The 21,371-nt window shown below is 44.9% G+C and overlaps 1 protein-coding gene across 1 annotated transcript in view; it reads left to right on the forward strand.

Annotated features, from left to right (window-relative positions):
- Positions 1–20,953, forward strand: part of LOC141134359 (uncharacterized) — a 40,362-nt gene extending 19,409 nt beyond the window's left edge. Inside the window, exons 2-3 of the mRNA XM_073623927.1 lie at positions 15,639–15,706; positions 19,042–20,953. Coding sequence (XP_073480028.1) covers positions 15,639–15,706; positions 19,042–20,652 — 1,679 coding nt within the window. The 3' untranslated portion in view covers positions 20,653–20,953. The remainder of the gene's footprint in view (positions 1–15,638; positions 15,707–19,041) is intronic.
- The last annotated feature ends 418 nt before the right edge of the window (positions 20,954–21,371 follow it).

The following is a 21,371-nucleotide window of genomic DNA, read 5'->3' on the forward strand; positions in this document are numbered from 1 at the left end:
CCACACACAAACCGGAGATTGTATCAGATATAAAAGATTATTTTACATCAAATTCTACCCCAGATATCTCTCCAGCTTCATTGTGTCTCGTCCATAAGGCAGTTTTCAGAGTCCTTCTCATTATATGAGCTTCAAGATGCAATAAAATAAAATGGGAAAACATTCCAAAGATCTTCACAACCTCTATAAAATTCATAGCAACTCACACGACCCGAACACAGACATATTAACCACTTCCGGACCGGCTCACGACGTTATACGTCTGTACTTTAAAGGAGGATATTGTTGTTATGGCAACAGCTAACCCTGGTATCCTCGTCTTCAGTGAGCGGTCCGGTTTAAGATAAAAGTGGTCTCTGCGGCAGATTCACCTCGAGATCACTTTTATCGGCGGCGGGAGAGAGGCCCCCCTCCCGCCGCAATCCGGTGCCCCCCGCCGCTTACTGGAGCCATCGTCAGCGGATGAGGCGATCGTGTCTGTCCCCTGCCCAGGTATGGAGACAAGTGAGGGGAAGATGGCCCCCACCCATCTCCATATCACTGCAGGGCGGAAGCAACATGAAAACGACACTTCTGCCCATAGTTCTCAAAGGGACATATTTTTTTAATGACAAAATTTTATTTATTTATTTTTTTATAGAATTTTAGTGTAAATATGAGATCTGAGTTCTTTTTGACCCCCCAGATCTCATATTTAAGAGGTCCTGTCATGCTTTTTTCTATTACAATTTTTACATTCCTTGTAATAGGAATAAAAGTGACACTTTTTTTCTAAAAACTGTGTAAAAATGTAAAAAAAAAGATAAAATAAATAAGAAAAAATTTTTTTTTAAAAGTGCCCTGTCCCGATGAGCTCGCATGCAGAAGTGAACGAATACGTGAGTAGCACCCGCATTTAAAAACGGTGTTCAAACCACACATGTGAGGTATCGCCGCGATCGTTAGAGCAAGAGCAATAATTCTTACCATAGACCTCCTCTGTAACTCAAGACATGCAACCTGTAGAATTTTTTAAACTTCACCTTTGGAGATTTTTAAGGGTAAAAGTTTGTTGCCATTCCATGAGCGGGCGCAGTTTTGAAGCGTGACATGATGGGTATATATTTATTCGGCGTCACATTATCTTTCACAATATAAAAATTATTGGGCTAACTTTACTGTTGTCTTATTTTATAATTCAAAAAAGTTAATTTTTTCCAAAAAATGTGCGCTTGTAAGACGGCTGCACAAATACGGTGTGACAGAAAGTATTGTAACGACCGCCATTTCATTCTCTAGGGTGTTAGAAAAAAAATGTATAATGTTTGGGGTTTCTAAGTAATTTTCTAGCAAAAAACTAGCAAACTAGCAAAAAAAAAAAAATTTTTAAATGTAAACAACAAATCTCAGAAAGAGGCTCGGTCCTTAAGTGGTTAATTTCCCAAAAACATAACGAGTTAGTCTCATTACTCACATATTCTCCAGGCCTTTCATGCTCTCTATCATAACCCATCTACTAGGATTAGATTGGCTGTAATTCAGACTTCTTCATGTTGGTCAGGGGCACAGGCCAGGGATGTCCCCTCTCTCCCTTACTGTTCACATTAGCGCTTGAACCCTTGGCTACAGCAATACGGCAACACCCAGATATCAAAGGTTAGAATAACAATAATAACACCTATAAATTGAATATGTATGCGGACGATATGATTTTATTCCTCACACAACCCAATATAGCTTTACCAAATTTATTATATACTCTTAAATCATTCTCATCACTATCGGGCCTGACGGTGAATGTCTCCAAATCTATCGGTATGCCCAGGGCTGCTGATAGGCCAGTACAACTGGCCCTGTTGTACCGGGCCGGGCCAGCAGGGGGGCAACCTGAGCACACAACAAATTAATGTAAAAAAAAAAAATCCTCCAGCCACCACGACCAAACATTGTCCGTCCGAGTCATCCCTCCCCCCCCTGCAGGTGGCGACAAGAGGAGGGACTATTTTTTCTATTTCGGGCGCACAAGAATGTCTCCTCCGCTCCCCGCTCCTCATACTGGATCAAGTCCCGGCCAGCACATCCTTCCCTGGCACCGCGGAGTGATTCCTCTCCCTCTGCTCTGTTCTTCACTCGGCCTGAGAGAAGAAGCAGTGAGGCGAGCGGCGGCGCCGGCGGCAGAAGAAAAAAAAAGAAGCAGCTGGCATCTGACTGGAATAGTTTGTGGACACTCGCACTCCAGTCCAGGCAGCAGCAGGATCAGGGAGGAAGTGACTCCTGGGGCCCGGCTAACACAGGTGTGTGCTTGCTTGGGGGGATTTGAGATCTACTACTACTGCAGCAGCATCTATACATTACGGCATTGGCGGTATGGGTGGCACTGTCTGCAGGTAGCACATGCGTTATGGGCCATGACGCATGTGCTGCCTACAGGTAGTGCCACCCATGCCATCAATGCCGTAATGTGCTGCAGACAGTGCCACCCATGACGCTAATGCCATAACACATGTGCTGCCTGCAGAGACAGTGCCAACCATGCAGCCAATGACATTATGTGCTGCAGACAGTGCCAACCATGCTGCCAATGCCGTAATGTGCGGCAGAGACAAAATATCTGGCATTTACGAGCGTTTCTGAGCCTCAAAATTTTGTGGAAGTATAAAAAAAACGCTGAAAAGCGCAAATGTTAAAAAAAACGCTACTGCAAAATGAGGAAAAATTCACGTTTTCAAAGCGGCGTTCTACAGATAAAGCTATTGGTGTTTTTATCACATCCAGTGTACATGAGGCCTCAAAGTCCATCCTTACATCCTCCGATTTAATCGTTCCGGTGAAAACGTCATTCCTCAATAATAAATCATTCCCAGCTAATAGTCTTGAAAAGGTAATCCACAGCGACCACCGGGGACACAGGAAGTGAAGCAGATGGAAACCAAGCCTCCATCCCAAACAGGAAATGACACAATCCTGAGGTCCAGAGACTTGGTGTTCTGTCAAAAGAGCCAACTTGTCAAAATCTCCAATTACGTCACTTTTCTCTCCAGCAGTAGTAAATACAGATTTCGATGACTTGCCCCTTTTCAATGAACAACGGCAGCGTATACACTACGGTATATGAGGACTTGGTTGTTTTGATGAACAATGAACAATGGCTAAGCATTAAAAATGCTGCCCCTGTCTTGGAGGTGGCCATGTTGTTGGTTAGTAGCGGGTGAAGTAACAATGCCCACTCATTATATTGTCTACTGTAGTGTATACACTGCTGGTGTTCATTAAAAAGAGGGAAGTTGTCAAAATCTGTATTTACTAATTCGGGAGATAAACCGGAAGTGACGGAATTGGAGATTTTGACGAGTTGCCTCTTTTGATAGAACGCCCAGATGTGCCAAATAATCAATCATTCCCGGTCGGGGACAGGCACACATGGACCCCAGCAGCACCCCTCCCCAAAATATCTACTTTTTTTTAAGTTTATTTTGATTTTGTAACATAAAAACAATAAAAGAAGGACTGTAATTACAGATGTGTAAAGTGCACATAACAGAACCACTTACATTGTAGGGAGAGTGGATCAATTTTAACAGCCCATAAGAAACAGAAATACCCCAGTAACACAAACTCACACATTCATACTTGCACTCACTCAAACCCATAGTTGCCAACATTTTAAAAAAAATTGAAGGGACACTTTTTTGGCTGTAGGCGGAGTCACATTATAATTAGGGGGTGGGGCATGTGTTTGTAGGTGTGGCAAAGGGAAAAAGTAAAAATGCGGCGCTCATAAAAATGGATGTGGTTTATGCAAAGTAGTGGGCGTGGCTTAAATGGGCATGGCTCAAAGGGGGTGTGGTTAGAGTCTGAGATGAATGAGGGATGAAGGGACAGCAGTCCCAGATCCTACACCACAATAGAAACATGTGTATTCCAGAGCTTAACAATCAGCAGATAAAGATACTCCAAAGACCTGGTGTTAGCGCTTCAATCAACCTGGCACCATGGTTGTTATGGTGTCAGGGTGAATGAAGCACATTATTTCTATTATTACATTGTAATATAAAATTAAATCATTCAACTCACCATAATGCAGAATCAGTGGGACCCCTAAACGTGTCACCTGCCATGTCGCCTGTCACCAGATGCCATCAGGTTCCCCCAGCAGAGTCCCTCCTTGCATCAGGTGCCCCCAGCAGAGTCCCTCCTTGCATCAGGTGCCCCCAGCAGAGTCCCTCCTTGCATCAGGTGCCCCCAGCAGAGTCCCTCCTTGCATCAGGTGCCCCCAGCAGAGTCCCTCCTTGCATCAGGTGCCCCCAGCAGCAGTGGCGTAGCATGGGTTGTCAGCGCCCGATGCAAGCCAAGAAATTTGCTCCCCCCCTAACCTACAGACTTTTAGCACTCCCTGACTACCTTCCCTTCCGACAATAGCACTTACCAGCCTGATTCCTACACTGACCTACCTGATTCCTATACTGACCTCTACACTGACCTACATGATTCCTACACTGACCATTACACCCACCAATCTGTCCACTACACTGACCTACCTGATTTCTATACTGACCAGTATATTGACATACCTGTCCACTACACTACAATACCCAGTATACTACACTACACTGATTACCACTACACCACCCACTACACTACGGCAATTACTACAACACCCAGTACACGGATTACTACAACACCCACTACACTACAATACCCACTACACTACACTGATTACTACAACCCCCTTACTCTACTACACTACAACACCCACTACACTACGCTAATTACTACAACACCCACTACACTACAATACCCACTACACTACACTGATTACTACAACCCCCTACTCCACTACACTACAACACCCACTACACTATCAACATCCACTACACCACCCACTACACTACACTGATTACTACAACACCCACTACACTACACTGATTACTACAACACCCACTACATTGATTACTGCAACACCCACTACATTGATTACTGCAACACCCACTACATTGATTACTGCAACACTCACTACACTGATTACTACAACACCCACTACACTGATTACTACAACACCCACTACACTGATTACTACAACACCCACTACACTGATTACTACAACACCCACTACACTGATTACTACAACACCCACTACACTGATTACTACAACACCCACTACACTGATTACTACAACACTCACTACACTGATTACTACAACACCCACTACACTGATTACTACAACACCCACTACACTGAATACTACAACACCCACTACACTGATTACTACAACACCCAATACACTATTTACTACAATACCCACTACACTGATTACTACAACACCCACTACACTGATTACTACAACACCCACTACACTGATTACTACAACACCCACTACACTGATTACTACAACACCCAATACACTATTTACTACAACACCCACTACACTGATTACTACAACACCCAATACACTATTTACTACAATACCCACTACACTAACCACTGCCTGGTGGAACATGGAAGGGCACCAGCAACATGCTGGGGAGGATGGAAACCCAGTCTGGAGGTCACATGTAGCAGCCGTGTCCAGAAGATCTTCCCGGGACAAAAGCAAAATCCCAGGAAAATAATTGGGACAAGCTTAAATCGGGACGAGGGTCCAAAAATCTGGATTGTCCCGGGAAAATCAGGACTGTTGGGAAATATGAAAACGGTTGCGGCCAGACTCAGTGGAGGGAGATTTTTGCAGCATATTTGGCAAGTACAGAATCCCAGTATATATAAAATAATATGCAAAGTGGTTGGAGTGAAGCTTCAGAATGGCAAAGATATTTTTATTACAAATTATGTGAGCAAACTGCAGTTCCTCTTTAAGCTTCATAGCATACCTCCCAACATTTTGCAATGGGAATGAGGGACACCTACTACTAAACGTATGTAGGCATAGGACTGATCTGTAGAACTACAAGAGCCAGCATGCCTTGTTTGCTACATAATGGCATTGCATCATCCAGCATGGTCTGGGGTCCCTGATACTAGTAACACTAGGAGACACGTTGTCTGTAGAACTACAAGAGCCAGCATTCACCGGGGTACTTGGTAAACGTTGCCACATTTACAGATATCTAGTCTATAGAACTACAAGAACCAGCATGATCTAGGGTTCTTGGTATACGAGACAGCATCCAAAGAAAACTAGTCTATACAACTACAAGAGCCAGAATGCATTAGGGTACTTGGTATAATTAGAGCATTTACAGATAACTAGGCTGAAGAACTACAAGAACCAGCACGCCTTGTTTGCTATATAATGACATTGCATCACTCAGCATTGTCTGGGGTCCCTGATACTAGGGACACCAGGAGATTAGTGGTCTGTAGAACTACAAGATCCAGCATGCACTGGAGTACTTGGTACAAACTAGGGTGAAGAACTACAAGAGCCAGCATGCCTTGTTTGCTATATAATGGCATTGCATTACCCAGCATGGTCTATGGTCCCTGGTACAGGTGACAGCAGGAGATAAATGGGATAAAGAACTGCAAGAGCCAGCATGCACTGGGGGGGGGGGGGAGTGGTGGCATGTGATAAACAATCAACAGAATAAGAAGTACCAGCAATCACTGGGGTACCTAATGCAAGTTACAGCATTTACAGATAGATTGGCTATAGAACTACAAGAGCCAGCCCCCCTTCTTGCTATGCACTAACATTGCATCATACAACGTGGTCTAGGGTCCTTGGTAAGTGACAGCAGAAGATAAGTGGTCTGTAGAACTACAAGAGGCAGCCTGCTGTGGGGTACGACCATGCTGGATGATGCAATGCCATTATGTAGCAAACAAGGCATGCTGGCTCTTGTAGTTCTACAGATCACATATGCTGAATGGTGCAATGTCTTTATATAGCAAACGACCCATCCTGGCTCTTGTAGTTCTTCAGCCTTGTTATCTGTAAATGCTGTAATCATACCAACATACCAAGTACCCCGGTGAATGCTGGCTCTTGTAGTTCTATAGACTAGACATCTGTAAATGTGGCAACGTTTACCAAGTACCCCGGTGAATGCTGGCTCTTGTAGTTCTACAGACAACGTGTCTCCTAGTGTTACTATTATCAGGGACCCCAGATCATGCTGGATGATGCAATGTCATTATATAGCAAACAAGGCATCCTGGCTCTTGTAGTTCCTCAGCCTAGTTATCTGTAAATGCTGTAATCATACCATGTCCCCCAGTGCATGCTGGCTCTTGTAGTTCTAGAGACCACTTATCTCCTGGTGTCATTAGTATCAGGGACCCTAGACCATGCTGGGTGATGCAATGTCATTATATAGCAAACCAGTCTTGCTGGTTCTTGTAGTTCTACAAACCACTTACTGTATCTAATGGTGTCTATGCTGGATGAAATGCCACTTTAGTATAAAAACAAGCCAGGCATGCTGGCTCTTGTAGTTCCTCAGTAAATTGGTTTACACCCAGGGCAGGCACAAATAATAAAGCCATGAACATAAATATAACAATCTCAGGCAAACATCTCAGAGTAACCCCTTAATAAATCACCTTGGAATTACATGGCTCTTCCAGGAAAGCCACATTGGCATTAACAATAAAAAAACAAGTATCTAGGCAGGTTAATCAGCATGACGTTTTCCTCACTCACTTTGCTTTCTCACATACTGGAAGGAGGATCTGAGCCACCACTAATCTGAAGGGGAACGGTCACATGTTGCTCCACGGGGGTTGGCGGCGGCTGATCTCTTCCTGCTGTGTTCAGTGGAGAGGGGAGGGGTCTCTAATCCCTGCAACACTGAAGAGAGAAGCAGATTGGCTGCCCTCTCCTCTCCACTGAACACAAGCGGAAACAATACTCCTGGCAAAGGCAGCAAAACATTCCCGATTTTCCTGGGACAAACAAAATCTCGGGAAAATAATCGGGACAAGCTGAAATCGGGACGAGGGTCCAAAAACGGTCGTAGAGAAGACTGCTACTGTACCGCAAAAACTGCGCCTAGAATGGCGTTTTTAGCAGGCCATTCCCCTGCAGCATGTCCTCAGTGTCTCCACACCATGCTCCCTATAAAAACTCAGCGTCCAGAAGTGCGTCATGTGACTTCCGGTTCCATCTTGCTGCATCACCGGAAGTCCTCCTGACGCCATCTTGGTACACCGGAATGAAGCATTTAGGAGGACACAGTTCCACACAGCAGCGCTGGGGAAAGGAAGGGAGTTGCCACCATTTACAAAGGCAAGTAACCCTTAGAAATAGGAAACCCTTCTGATACAGACCATCATCCAGGACTTGGCCACAACTAGTCCTGGATGAAACCAGAGAAGGGGGGGGGTCCACCAACAACAGTTACCAGACCATAAGAAAACAAAAAACGTGTCGGTGCTCCTGGAGGGACTGGAAACAGAAAACAACTGAGGGTCAGAGGAAAGGGAGGGGCCTTTTAAATTCTATCTGATTTGTGTTTCCTGTAGAGGGTGGAGCCGATCATCTCTCAAGTAGCTGTCCTGGATGGTGAGGAGGGAAATTGGGATTGTCCTGGGAAAAAAAAAAAAAAATCGGGACTGTTGGCAAGTATGCAAACCTGCAACACATGTGACCCCGTAAAGACAGCAGAGGTCTAGGATCCCCCAATGCATTGGATGTTTCATATAGAACAATCTGTGACTATCATTTTTGCCATCTTGCCGAAAAGTAATATTAGAGTAGCTGCTTAGCAACCAGCTATATACAGTGGTAAAATAAGAACCACAAAACACATCAAAAATCGCATCACAAATGCACCATTTGGGTTTCTGGTGAAGCTCCCTTGAAATCTATTAGCCGCAAATTGCAGAAAAAAAACCCTTTCCAAAAATGCACCGGCCAGAAAACGCATAGATGTGAACTAGTAACATTGGAAACCATGTTAAATGGACTGTAGTACGTTTCTGTAAACTGCACTAAAAAAGCATAGGTGTGAACATAGGGTAAATATCACTGGCAGGGAAGGGGTTAAATCAAGTGCAATCAATGCTATCAAAGGTCAGGTAGCACCATGTGATCAGGTGACACCTTAAAAAAAAAAAAAAAATATTATATATATATATATATATATATATATATATATATATATATATATATATATATATATATATATATATATATATATATAGTCGTGGCCCTAAGACCAAGACAAATGTGGATCACATAAACACGCGACAAGACTCACAACATAAATAGACCTGAGGTGTGGCTTTTGGTCATCTGGTAGGTATGGCAAGAAAAGGGGCCAAAAATAACCAGGTAGGGAAGTATCTTTATTGCCTCTAACCTCATTGAGTGAGCTTGGAGAAAGGGCCATCTTGAGGGAATATATATATCTGGTAAAGCAGGCAGACTTTCACCTGCCTAGCTTCTTGGTCAAATGGTCTGGTACTCCTTGCTGAGATGTGGCTGAGGCTGCGCCGATCCAAAGGAATATCCAGAATACCGCCCGGGGTCTAGGCCTAAGTTGACCAGTAGGACCCAAACATGTTTAATAAACTGATTTCCACTCAGGGGGTTGACCTGAAAAGGCAGTAATGGGCTGGAGACTGGCTGGGTAGGTGAAAGAGCAGACGGTCAAAAGATCGTTGCTGGGCACCAGGCGTTGCTGGTTCGAAAGAAGTTTATATCCACTCCAGGTCCGGTTTGTTGCGTTTTCCGTAAGATAAAGGACATAGTGGCTTGGATACCGGCCAGGTACAGCCTGATAGGGGTATGAGGGAGAGCCAGCTGTGTGTGGCAATAAGATATAAAGGCTAGGACATGAGTGACGTCATCTACTGTGGTTCCGGGACAAGTGGCAAGGAACCTACGGTAGGTGTACCAGGCCGTGGGATAAGCCTTTAGTGTGTTGCTAGACAGTGAGTGGTTGATGAGCCGGGTTGCATTGGCAAGGTGTAGCTTCAATCCATTGTTAGTTGAGACCAAGGTGGGATAGGAGTGGATGATGGGTCGGCTCCGGGTTCCTGCTGGAAGAATGAGACAAAATTGGAGCGGGACAGTGCATCGGCTGTGGTATTGCACTTGCCAGGGATATGCTTACAGTAACTGTTAAATTTGGTGATGTAGTGACAATTGCAGCAGACTGCGCAGGAAGGACATGACGGGGAGCGACTTGGATCTACCCTTATTAATGATGTCAGCTGTAACCTGGTTGTCTGGTGAAGAGCTCTGTCTGATCTGTCCAAGTGTGGCCCCAGACTTGGGCTGCTGCCGCGATGGGGTACAGCTCGAACAATGACAAAGATCGAGGGAAGCCAGGAATCAGGCAGATTTCCAGGGGCCAAGGTCTGGAAAACCAGTGATGGCCAAAAATTGCAGCAAAACCAGTGGAGGCTGCAGCATCTGTGACTACCTGGGCGACTGAGCTGATACTGAGGGAAAAACATTGATATGTCATTCCAGTTGAAGAGGAACTCGTCCCACAAAGCCAAGTCTGCTATTGCTGCTGGGTCTAGTCTGAGGACTTGGTCGGGTCCTGCACTCGGGCAAGAAAGACTAAGAGCCTTGAGATGAACGACCGCCCCTGAGGAATTGTTCTCATAGCGAAATTGAGCATCCCTATCAAGGACTGCAGCTGTCTTTTAGTACATTCCTGTGACCGGGTAAACTCTTGAATGACCAACCTAACACAAGCTAATTTGTCAGAAGGCAGGCCAGGCTGCATGGCATGCGTATCCAGGACGATGCCTGAGAAACTCATGAAATGTGTTGGGCCTTCCACTATGTGTCCATTGAGATTGTTGAAGACCTCTTAGCTTGTCTAGATCTACCGGGGGGGGGGGGGGAGTATGTCTAGGTGTTCGATAAGCAGAAAATCGTCCGGATTATGGATAACCCTGTGACATTGGGCCTGGTGTGACAGGTTCAAGTGAGGGATTGGGCGAAACCGTCAGCTTTGTGAGCAAAGTGGCGACAAAAGAGTTCCGTGTCTGTGAGGCTCCAGTCAGAGCTTATCTGGAACTGGGCAAGTCTCGCTGCTGCTTTGGCTGAAAAATGGCCGATGGTCGTAGACGGCAAAACCTCCATATTTGTAAGCAAGATCTGTCACTGCATGAAGGTATAAGTCCCACTCCTCCCTCCTGCTGAGGGTGGCTGAACAAAGTACATCTCTGAACATCCCGAAGGCCAGGGAGAACTCAGTGGCTGACAGCTTACGACTGAGGCTGGGGTCTCTCGACTTGACAACCACTGAGACATCCCCCCAGGCGTATGATTTGTTGTCCGCCAAGTCATGGACTGAGATGAGCAGGGATGCCAAATGACATCTTTTCCCTCCAATATATCCTCCCTGATGCTGGTCGGGACAAGATGAACGGGGAGGACGATAGATGCAGAGCCTGTTGTACCTGCAGAAGGAGAAGCTGTCATCGGGACCATGACCAGGTCCGGGAGGGCCATGGATGGGTGAACTTTCAAAGGTGTGACTCTGGTCTGGACGTCCGAACTGTTGCTGCTAAGGGGGAGACCAAAGAGTGCAGCTGGGCCCCGTGGATGGATTGTAGGGATGCCTGTTGGGCCCAGCTGCAGCTGGAGGCGGGAAGAGGAGCCTGAAAAGCTTTGCCTTCCTGGCCGTTAGCAGGAAAGGGAATATCCCTGCGACTCAGCTATGAGTTTGGGGATGTTCCGTCCCCTGAGGGACTGCAGGCAGCCGCGCTCTGAGCCGTTTGGGGGGGTAACAGAGGGGCGGGTGTGAAGTCCTCGCTGCCAGAAGACAAAAAGGGGGCTGGGTGCTCATATTTAAGAGGAGTCATAGCCATAGGATAGAGAGCGGAGTGGTAAAGAGAAAACTCAGAGAGGAGGAAAAAGGAAGAAGTACAGAAAAAGGAATGATAGGCATAGACAGGAGCTGACAGAGTTCTGTTGTGCAGAACTTATGTTGAGTGGAAATTTAGAAAACTCAGAAGAGTGCGTGGCGACCGAGGTGGGCCAGGAGGTGACTGGCCAGATAACCGATAGCTCGGGTGCCTGTCTGTGGCAAGCACAAACCTGAAGACCAGAAGCCCAGGGCGTACTGGGGCGAGAAGTAGAAGTCTGGTACGGCCTACGTAGGAATGTTGCGGTCTGTAGGGGGTGACGTGTGCTCGGCCTGCTAACACTTGTCCTGCCAGCAAGTCTACTGTTAAGCGACCTTGTCTGCGAGGTGAAAGGTCGCCCTTCGAAAACAGAGTGTCATGTATAGACATATGTGACAGAACTAACGCCTGGAGATCACGTCCAATGATGTATGTGAAGTAACAGTATAGTGAAAGGGTGCTGCAGAATGATGTGATAGAAAAGCCCATGAACTAGACCCTGACTGACGCTGTAGTAGCGAGTTCCTGGTTATGATCGAAACTCGGTCGACCGGGAACACCTGCAGTAGGGGTGACATGAGTGCAACAAGATTCTTTACTTTTTTTTTTTTTTCCTTTTTTTTTTTTCTTTTTTAAGTGTCCCCCTTGTATGCGACTGGCCCTGGTGAAGATGCAAACATAGCGTTTTTTTTTTTTTTTTTTAACCTGGGAAATAACGTCCAACCTGGTACAGGATGGAACCTGAACTCGACTGACCTGAGGGAGAAAAGATAGACGAAAACAATGAGTGGCTCGTATGAATGCCACTGGAGACGAGTGACCGATTAAGTGCCACTAAAAAATGAAGTGGGCTGTATGAGCACCACTGAGTGTGCTTGCAGGGATTGCAAGGAGTATATGTTGAGATGCATGTTTGCAGCGATTGCAAATGGGTATATGCTGAGATGCGTGTTTTGCAGTGATTGCAAAAAAAAAAAAAGGGTAAATGCTGAACTGCGTGTTTTGTAGCGATTGCAAGTGGGTAAACACTAAGATGCGTGTATTTGCAGCAATTGCAAGGAGTTTATACTGAGATGCATGTTTTGCAGTGATTGTATACGGGTAAATGGTAAGATGCGTGTATTTGTAGCAATTGCAAGGAGTTTGTACTGAGATGCATAATTTTACAGAGATTGCAAAATGGGTATATGCCGAGATGCGTCTTTTTTGCAGCAAATGCAAGGAGTTATGATGAGATGCGTGTCTTGCAGCGATTGCAAGGAGTTATGATGAGATGCGTGTCTTGCAGCGATTGCAAGGAGTTATGATGAGATGCGTGTCTTGCAGCGATTGCAAGGAGTTATGATGAGATGCGTATCTTGCAGCGATTGCAAGAAGCTATGATGAGATGCGTGTTCTTGCAGTGATTGCAAAATGGGTATATGCTGAGATGCGTGTATTTGCAGCAATTGCAAGGAGTTTATACTGAGATGCATGTTGCAGCGATTGCAAATGGGTATATGCTGAGATGCGTGTTTTGCAGTGATTGCAAGGAGTTATGAGATGCGTAGCTTGCAGCGATTGCAAGAAAGGTCACCTACTGATAGGCGAAAAAGAAAAGGATAGCAGAAATTGTATATGTAGCAAGGAACTGCGAAGTGACATACGTAACGAATTGTAGATTTGTTATAGGGATTGTATTGGTGTGTGGGATACTCGTGACGCGAACCGTTGTGCCGTTTGTGCGACTAGGTTCGGAGTGGACTGTGATGCATGTAGCTGCTGAGGTGAAGTGAATCGGACAAAAAATAAATAATGAATCGTAGGGTATGGTAAGAACCACTACAAATTGGTGTGCTGGATAAGACCGATGCAAACCGTTGTGCCGCCGAGGCGACTAGGCTTGAATCCGACTGGGATTCGTATGACATGAAAGCAATACGAAACAGTCAGTAGAAAATTACATAAACAACGAACTATTTGTGGGGTACAACAGGGACTAATAAGAATCAGTGAGCGGGATGCATCCGATGCGAACCGTTGTGCTGCCGATGCGACTATGTTCGAATCCTATTGTAGCAGGTATGCAATATGAATTGGTTGTAAAGAGATGGCACTGATACAAATCGGTTGTAAGATGTATGAAGTGAACCCAATCGGTTGCAGCGTGTATACCACACCTTACTTCTAAAACCGAACACATACCAACCACCCAGCCTAATCAAAGTGCAGACAAGGCCCCATGTGGGTCTAATTACCACCTCAATCAGACACAGAACCCATGCAAATAATACATGCTGATCTCCAAATGGATGAGATGGCAACCCCATAGACAGTGAATCCTATGAGAAAATGAAGCCTGTATGGAGTGATATCAGAGAACAACCGACAATGGCTCAGAGGCTTGGATCTACAAACGAATCGTATGTTTGTGGATAGGATGACAAGCAAAGCAGAGCGAGCCTGAAAATCTAAGTTTGCAGGTATAGTAAACATATCCAATGGTAACATTGCATATGAACAAAAAGGTTTGAACCCTACCTGCAACAGCAAGCGAGAACCGCCGACGAAGACGCCGCAACCCACTTGTAATCGATCGCACAGACTTATGAACACAAGATAAGCTGGGAAGAGTCAGCACAGTGACATGTAGTATCGTGCACTGAAACTGACAAAGAGGAAGGGGAAGTGGTCAGCTTAAATACCCTCCGGGCTCCTCCCATAAATTCAGGCCAGCACACTGGCCCTCTAACATATATATACAAATATATATATATATATATATATATATACACACTTTTGTATTTTAAGGTGTCACCTGATCACATGGTGCTCCCCGACCTTTGATAGCATTGATTGCACTTGATTCATTATCAGCGCACATCACACTTGTGTTTTCACAAACACTCCTAACACTTCCACTAACCTTCTGCGCATTTCAAGACAATTCTTATTGTGCAGGTCCCCCTTTTTCCCCCAGGGTTCATACCTGGGGTACATTTGTATCTCTAGCGCTGCACTTTTCCCATTACACATTTACACGCAATTAGTCTTATTGTTGGTGCTGGCAGCTCATCTTTTCTATATTAGTGGCGCAATAATTTTCTATATTACTGTATTGTGTATGGTCTGCTGAAAAAAGAGGATTGGACAGAGTATGGACAGCTTTAGAACAATACCAAGAAATAAACTGTTTTCATATAGGAAAGTGGAGGGATAGCCAGGATATACACATATATACACATATCTGTGATATCAGCTGTCGTCTACTCTGGCCTTTCTATTAGGCATTTGATTTTCTCGGAAATGCGGAGCATGTGACTCTTATTCTAGTTTAAATGTAGTGACATCTGATTTGTAACCGGGGGAGGCGAATATTCCTGAAAACTAGAAGTAAGTCCATAATTAGTTATCAACAGTGATTCCCCCTCCCCCCCACGGCTCTTGATCAATCACAGTGGCGATCCGCTCCGGGGTAGGACTCCTCCTAGAAGAGACTGCTGCTGCTGTGGCCGATGCTTCTTCTCCTGGCCGAACAGGAGGCGGGTCCTGAGACCCGTTCTAAGACTCCTGGGTCTCAAAACTGGCTTCCTGATTGGCCAGGAGGAGAAGCAGGAAGACATTAGTGAATATTAATTTGCTAATGTCACACAATTTGGTGGGCTCGGGGCCCCAAGCCCACCATTTTTGAAGCCAATCACGTGCTTCCAAAAAAAAACCCACATTGGAATCCATGTGTCAGGCACCCCGCATGTAGATTAGGGGACTGGACGCTTGGATGGGGGGGCAGTGCCCCTGAAACCCTAATGGATGGGCCACCACTGATACATTTTCTATTTGCTACAGTTATTGTTATTGTCTCTCAACAGCTTTGCAGGATCGAGATAGAGGGCTTTCTAGTCATCTTAGTGGAACAATTTTGGCCAAGAAGGAGTTGGTATTGGACAACCACCAATGTCTGGGAGACAATCCATGGTCACTTCCAGACCATTCAGACATGCTGTCTCAAGGACCAGTGTACCATCCTGCTTCATGATCGCTGGCTTTAACGCTTGGCTGTTAAAATCCAAGTCATGAAAGTTTGAGGTCTCTCTGACTCTGTTATTTCTATGCTGCTTAAGGCTAGAAATCAACCTCTCACAAGGTCTATCACCTTGGAGGGCTCTGTATAGCTTCTCTGGAGCAGTAATAACCTTAAGCACCCTGAAGGGTCAAGTCTTAGCATTGGCCATTCTCTTTCAGAGGCTGCTGGTCACTTATTCTCTTTTAAAGGCCTTTCTTTAAGGGGTGGCTCACATTGCTTCCACTTTCATTCACCTGTCACAACGGGATCTCAATTTGGTCATGTTGGCTCTACAGAAGCCTCTCCTTGAGCTCATTCAGGATATTCCCTTGGTTGACCTTACTTGTAAGGTGGGTTTTAACAGTGTATCATGTCAATGAGACAGATTTCAGAATTAGCAATCTTATCCAATAAGGAACCCTTCCTTCTTCTTCACAAAAAAATGGTGGTCTTTAGTCCCTGGGCCTCCTTTCTCCCTAAGGCAGTAGCGTGTTCAGCCCCATTCAGCTGCAGTGTATGTCAGCCTTTTGACAGGCTGCAGGAAGCCGGCCTAGATGCTGCACCTGTGGCTCCTGGCAACACTAATATCCCAGAATTGGACACACTTGGATTATACGTCTAGTGGGCAAGGGACCTTAGGCTTCATGTACAAGGGACGTTTTTACAACCTCTCCTGAACGATTTAACTTGACAGATAGTAATCTACGTTTAAAACGTTCATTTTGCCATGTTTGCATGCCGCGTACAGCAGCGTTTTGCCACGTTTGTATTTAGAAATGCTTAAAAAAAAGCCAAAAATGAAAAGGGTCTGTAAACTAAACGTGGCTAAAAGCAAGTTACTGCGTTTAGAAGCATTTGGCGCTTGAAATGCCTGTAAACTCAGCTTCTGAACACATTTTTTTTGCATTCCAAAAAATGCCTCTAAACTTCCTAGAAATGACTATAAACGACCCTGTGTACATGGACAGATAAGATAACATAGAGGAGAGTTCAGGGGCTGTTGAAAAAAACTGCCAACTGCTCCTAAATGTCCGTCTACCAGCAGCAGTGTACATGAGGCCTTAGTGTGTTCTTCTTTACACCCATCTTTTCCTCTTTCTCTCAAAGTTGGGAGGTTTGATTATGTCTGGGAAATTTGTCTGTACACTATGCACACAGCCATATCTCCTGTGCTCCTAAGGACACATTCCGTCTAATGATATAATGTACCTTACCTATCATTCCATTTCCCTTGCATCCCCAAGTAAACAGACACCACTATCATAGTTTACGCTCTCAGCTCCATTAGCATGACTGCCTTTCTGAGCCGTGCATCTGCTTTTATTTACACATAAACAGGAAGCCACACACAGCATGTGACCTCAACACAGGATATGACCAAATAAGGATATGACAACACAGAAACTCATGGCCCCAACAGCCAATCACTTCCTCCATGCAAAATGACATCACAGGAAATGACACTAAAGGGGAGGGCACTCACAGGAAGGGAAAGGGGGAGGGGAAGTGCACATGCCCCGTCTTAATCAGCATGGAGCCTACTCAATACTGTTCAAAGTAAACAGTATCTAGTAAGATCATTCATTCCTTACAGGCTTGAGACAATCTGAGGGGACATTGCTACTGCTGTTGTCAATATACGGTACAAGTATACTGACAAGGCAGATATCAATGACTTCTTAAAAAACAGATATATATCCAAAAGGATACAAGAGTCTGCAAGAGAGATATATGTTTCTCTCGTTATGCGGACTTCGCTTCTCTAATGTGCATAGCCATCTGAAGGCAAGAAGCCCAGCGCATTGCGCTTGATACCTACAAACCAACAAACCTCCACACACACAGAGAACACGTCTCAAATCCCACCAGAAGGTTTTCATAATGACCGTTTTTACCGCTGGTCTCGATTCAACCCAAGTGAGCTCTGCTAGAGCGCTCCTCGATTAAATCAGACACAGGGAGACAGATGACAATCTATAAAACACACATAATAAAATTTCCACAACAATTATCTTTACTACTATGGAAAAAACCTTCCTTTTCAGTACTTTAACAGCTTCCAGACCGCGGCCCGACGATATACGTCCTTACTTTGAAGGGGGATATCGTTGTTATGGCAGCAGCAAGCTGCCATAACCCTGGTATCCTATTCTTCAGCCAGCGGTCCGGGTTCCGATAAGAGTGGTCTGTGCGGCGGATTCGCTGCGGCATCACTTTTATCGGCGGTGGGAGAGGGCCCCCCTTCCGCCACGCTCCAGTGCCCTCCGCCGCTTACCAGAGTCGGATCTTCACTCTTGCTGGGCATGGAGGTGAGTGAGGGGAAGATGACCCCCACCCATCTCCATAACAATGCAGGGCAGAAGCAACGTCAAAATGTCACTTCTGCCCATAGCTCTTAAAGGGCTATTTATTTTTATTAATTTTTTTAAATGACACATTTTTTTATTTTATTTTTTATTGCATTTAAGTGTAAATATGAGATCTGAGGTCTTTTTGACCCCAGATCTCATATTTAAGAGGTCCTGTTATGCTTTTTTCTATTACAAGGGATTTTTACATTCCTTGTAATAGGAATAAAAGTGACCCATTTTTTTTTAAACAGTGTAAATATAAAAAATAAAAGGTAAAATAAATAAGAAAAAAAAAATTTAAACGCGCCATGTCCCGCCGAGCTCGCATGCACATGTGAGGTATCGCCACGATCGGTAGAGTGAGAGCAATGATTCTAGCACTAGACCTCCTCTGTAACTTAAACATGCAACCTGTAGATTTTTTTTAACGTCGCCTTTGGAGATTTTAAGGGTAAAAGTTTGTCGCCATTCTATGAGCAGGCGAAGCATCATATGTTGGGTTTCAATTTACTCAGCGTAACATTATCTTTCACAATATAAAAAAAATTGGGCTAACTTTACTGTTTGTCTTATTTTTTAATTAAAGTGTATTTTTTCGAAAAAAAAGTGCGCTTTTAAGACCGCTGCGCAAATACAGTGTGACAGAAAGTTTTGCAACGACTGCCATTTTATACTCTAGGGTGTTAGAAAAGAAAATGCATAATGTTTGGGGGTTCTAAGTAATTTTCTAGCAAAAAAAATAGTTTTTAACGTGTAAACAACACATCTCAAAAAGAGGCTCGGTCCTTAAGTTAAAAAATACTGATCTGAATCAGCCTCCCCCTGTGTAGGAGGAAGTGACCCTCCCAACTGCATTCTTCTCCGGTGTCAGATTTTCACTTTCATTTCTCTCTTCTACTGTCAGCGATGGCGTCTGCTAACCTGAGAGCTGAGCTGGAATGTTCCGTCTGTCTGAACATTTATACAGATCCTGTAATGCTGAGATGTGGACACAACTACTGCCGGGTCTGTATTGATCGTGTGCTGGATACACAGGGGTGGTCTGGAGGATATTCCTGTCCTGAATGCAGAGAGAAGTTTCCGGATCGGCCTGCACTGCACAGGAACATAACACTACGTAACATAGTGGAGAATTTCCTGTCTGCTCAGCCAGATCAGGAGGAGTCCGGGGTCTTCTGTACTTACTGTGTGGACTCTCCTGTACCTGCTGTTAGATCCTGTCTGCTCTGTGAGGTTTCTCTGTGTGATAAACACCTCAAAGTCCACAAAAAGTCTCCAGAACACATCTTATGTGACCCCACCTTGTCCATGGAGAGCAGGAAATGCTCCATCCATAAAGAAATTTTGAAGTATTACTGCACTGAGGATGATATCTGTATCTGTGTGTCCTGTAGTTTGGCTGAAGAACATCGAGGACACCAGGTGGAGATGCTGGATGAGGCTTCTGAGAAGAAGAAGGAAACACTGAGGAATGTTCTGCAGAACCTTCTGATAAGGAGAGAGGAGACGGAGGAAAGAGTCCAGAGTCTGCAGGAACACAGGAGGAAAGTATCTGGTGACACCAAGAGAGTCACTGCCCTGTTTAGAGATCTCAGGAGACGTCTGGAAGACCTGGAGAAGAGAATCCTGAGGGAGATCTCCGGGAGGGCAGAGCGGATCTCCATCTCCATCCGGGATCTGGAAATAAAGAAGGAGGAGCTGTCCAGGAAGATGCGTCACATTGAGGAGCTGTGTAACATGACGGATCCACTGACTGTCTTACAGGAATCAGACACAGGTGACTTGTGTGATACTGAGGATGGAGATAATGAGGAAAGAGAGAGACATGAGAAGCTCCTCCATGATGGAGGGTGTCTGGATGTGGATGGGATATCACACACATTACACACATTATCTGATATAATAACAGAGAGAAATGTATCCTTCTATATACAGAGAGCTGCAGACATATTACTGGATGTAAACACAGCTCATAATCTTCTCCATATATCAGATGACAGGAAAACTGTATCCAGGTCAGATAGAAACCAGAATCGTCCAGAAACACCAGAGAGATTTCAGTATTGTCCTCAGGTGTTGAGCAGTCGGAGTTTCTCCTCAGGGAGACATTACTGGGAAGTGGATTTCGGGGGATCAGATTGGTGGGCAGTCGGGATGTGTTACCCCAGTATAGACAGGAGAGGAGAGCAGTCACGGATTGGATTTAATAAGAAGTCCTGGGGTTTGTACAGGAAAGAAAATGAGTGTGGGGTGATACATGACAGTAAATGGATCCTCTTACCCACCAATATCTCCAGTAACAGAGTCAGGATAGATCTGGATTATGAGGTCGGACGGATCTCCTTTTATGATCTGTGTGACCCGATCCGACATCTCCACACCTTCACCACCACCTTCACTGAGCCCCTCCATGCTGGGATATGTGTAGTGAGAGGTTGTTTAAAGATGTGTGGGGGGAATAGGGAATAATAGTAATAGTGATAACTCTGCCCAGAGACTGGTGATGTCACAGGGATGGGTAGTGGGATTGGTAGAATATTCAGCCAATAGGATAAAGCAGTGGGTGGGACTTCAGTCAGTGCCCTGCAGGTTTTTGTTAAATGTGAGATTTCTCCCTCTGTCACTCCCTGTGATTGGGTAGGAGATCTCTCCAGTTACTGGAGTAACAATGAATGACATGTTCCTATTTGTCAGTAAAGAGGGGTGTGGCCTATCTATCTATCTATCTATCTATCTATCTATCTATCTATCTATCTATCTATCTATCTATCTATCTATCATGACAATTACTTTCATTGTAATCATTAATCAGAAAGTTATCACAGTGTGTGACATCAGCAATCTCCTCCTCCTGCCCCTCCCCCTACTCTCTGACCCTCCCCCACATGCAGTCACTCTGTGCGGGGTGCAGTGCGGTCGCTGTGATTGGATAGGATGGGGTCCCCTCTCCTCTCTTTCCTCCTCCTATTCCATACAATCTATACTAAATAGAGATGAAAAGAAATGTAACAATCTCAGAGGAAATATATGAAGAAGGGATCTAGAGATTTACTGCTAAGACAATAAAATGTGATGTATCATTAAAGTGTATGTCCACCCATAATGTTTTCTTTTCTTAGTTTTGGATGCAGTGGGGGAGAATTAGAACCGCTGTCAGGATTTTACTACTATCCAGATCTCCATTAAAG

The sequence above is a fragment of the Aquarana catesbeiana genome, linkage group LG03 (genome assembly GCF_042186555.1).
Source record: "Aquarana catesbeiana isolate 2022-GZ linkage group LG03, ASM4218655v1, whole genome shotgun sequence".
NCBI lineage: Eukaryota > Metazoa > Chordata > Amphibia > Anura > Ranidae > Aquarana > Aquarana catesbeiana.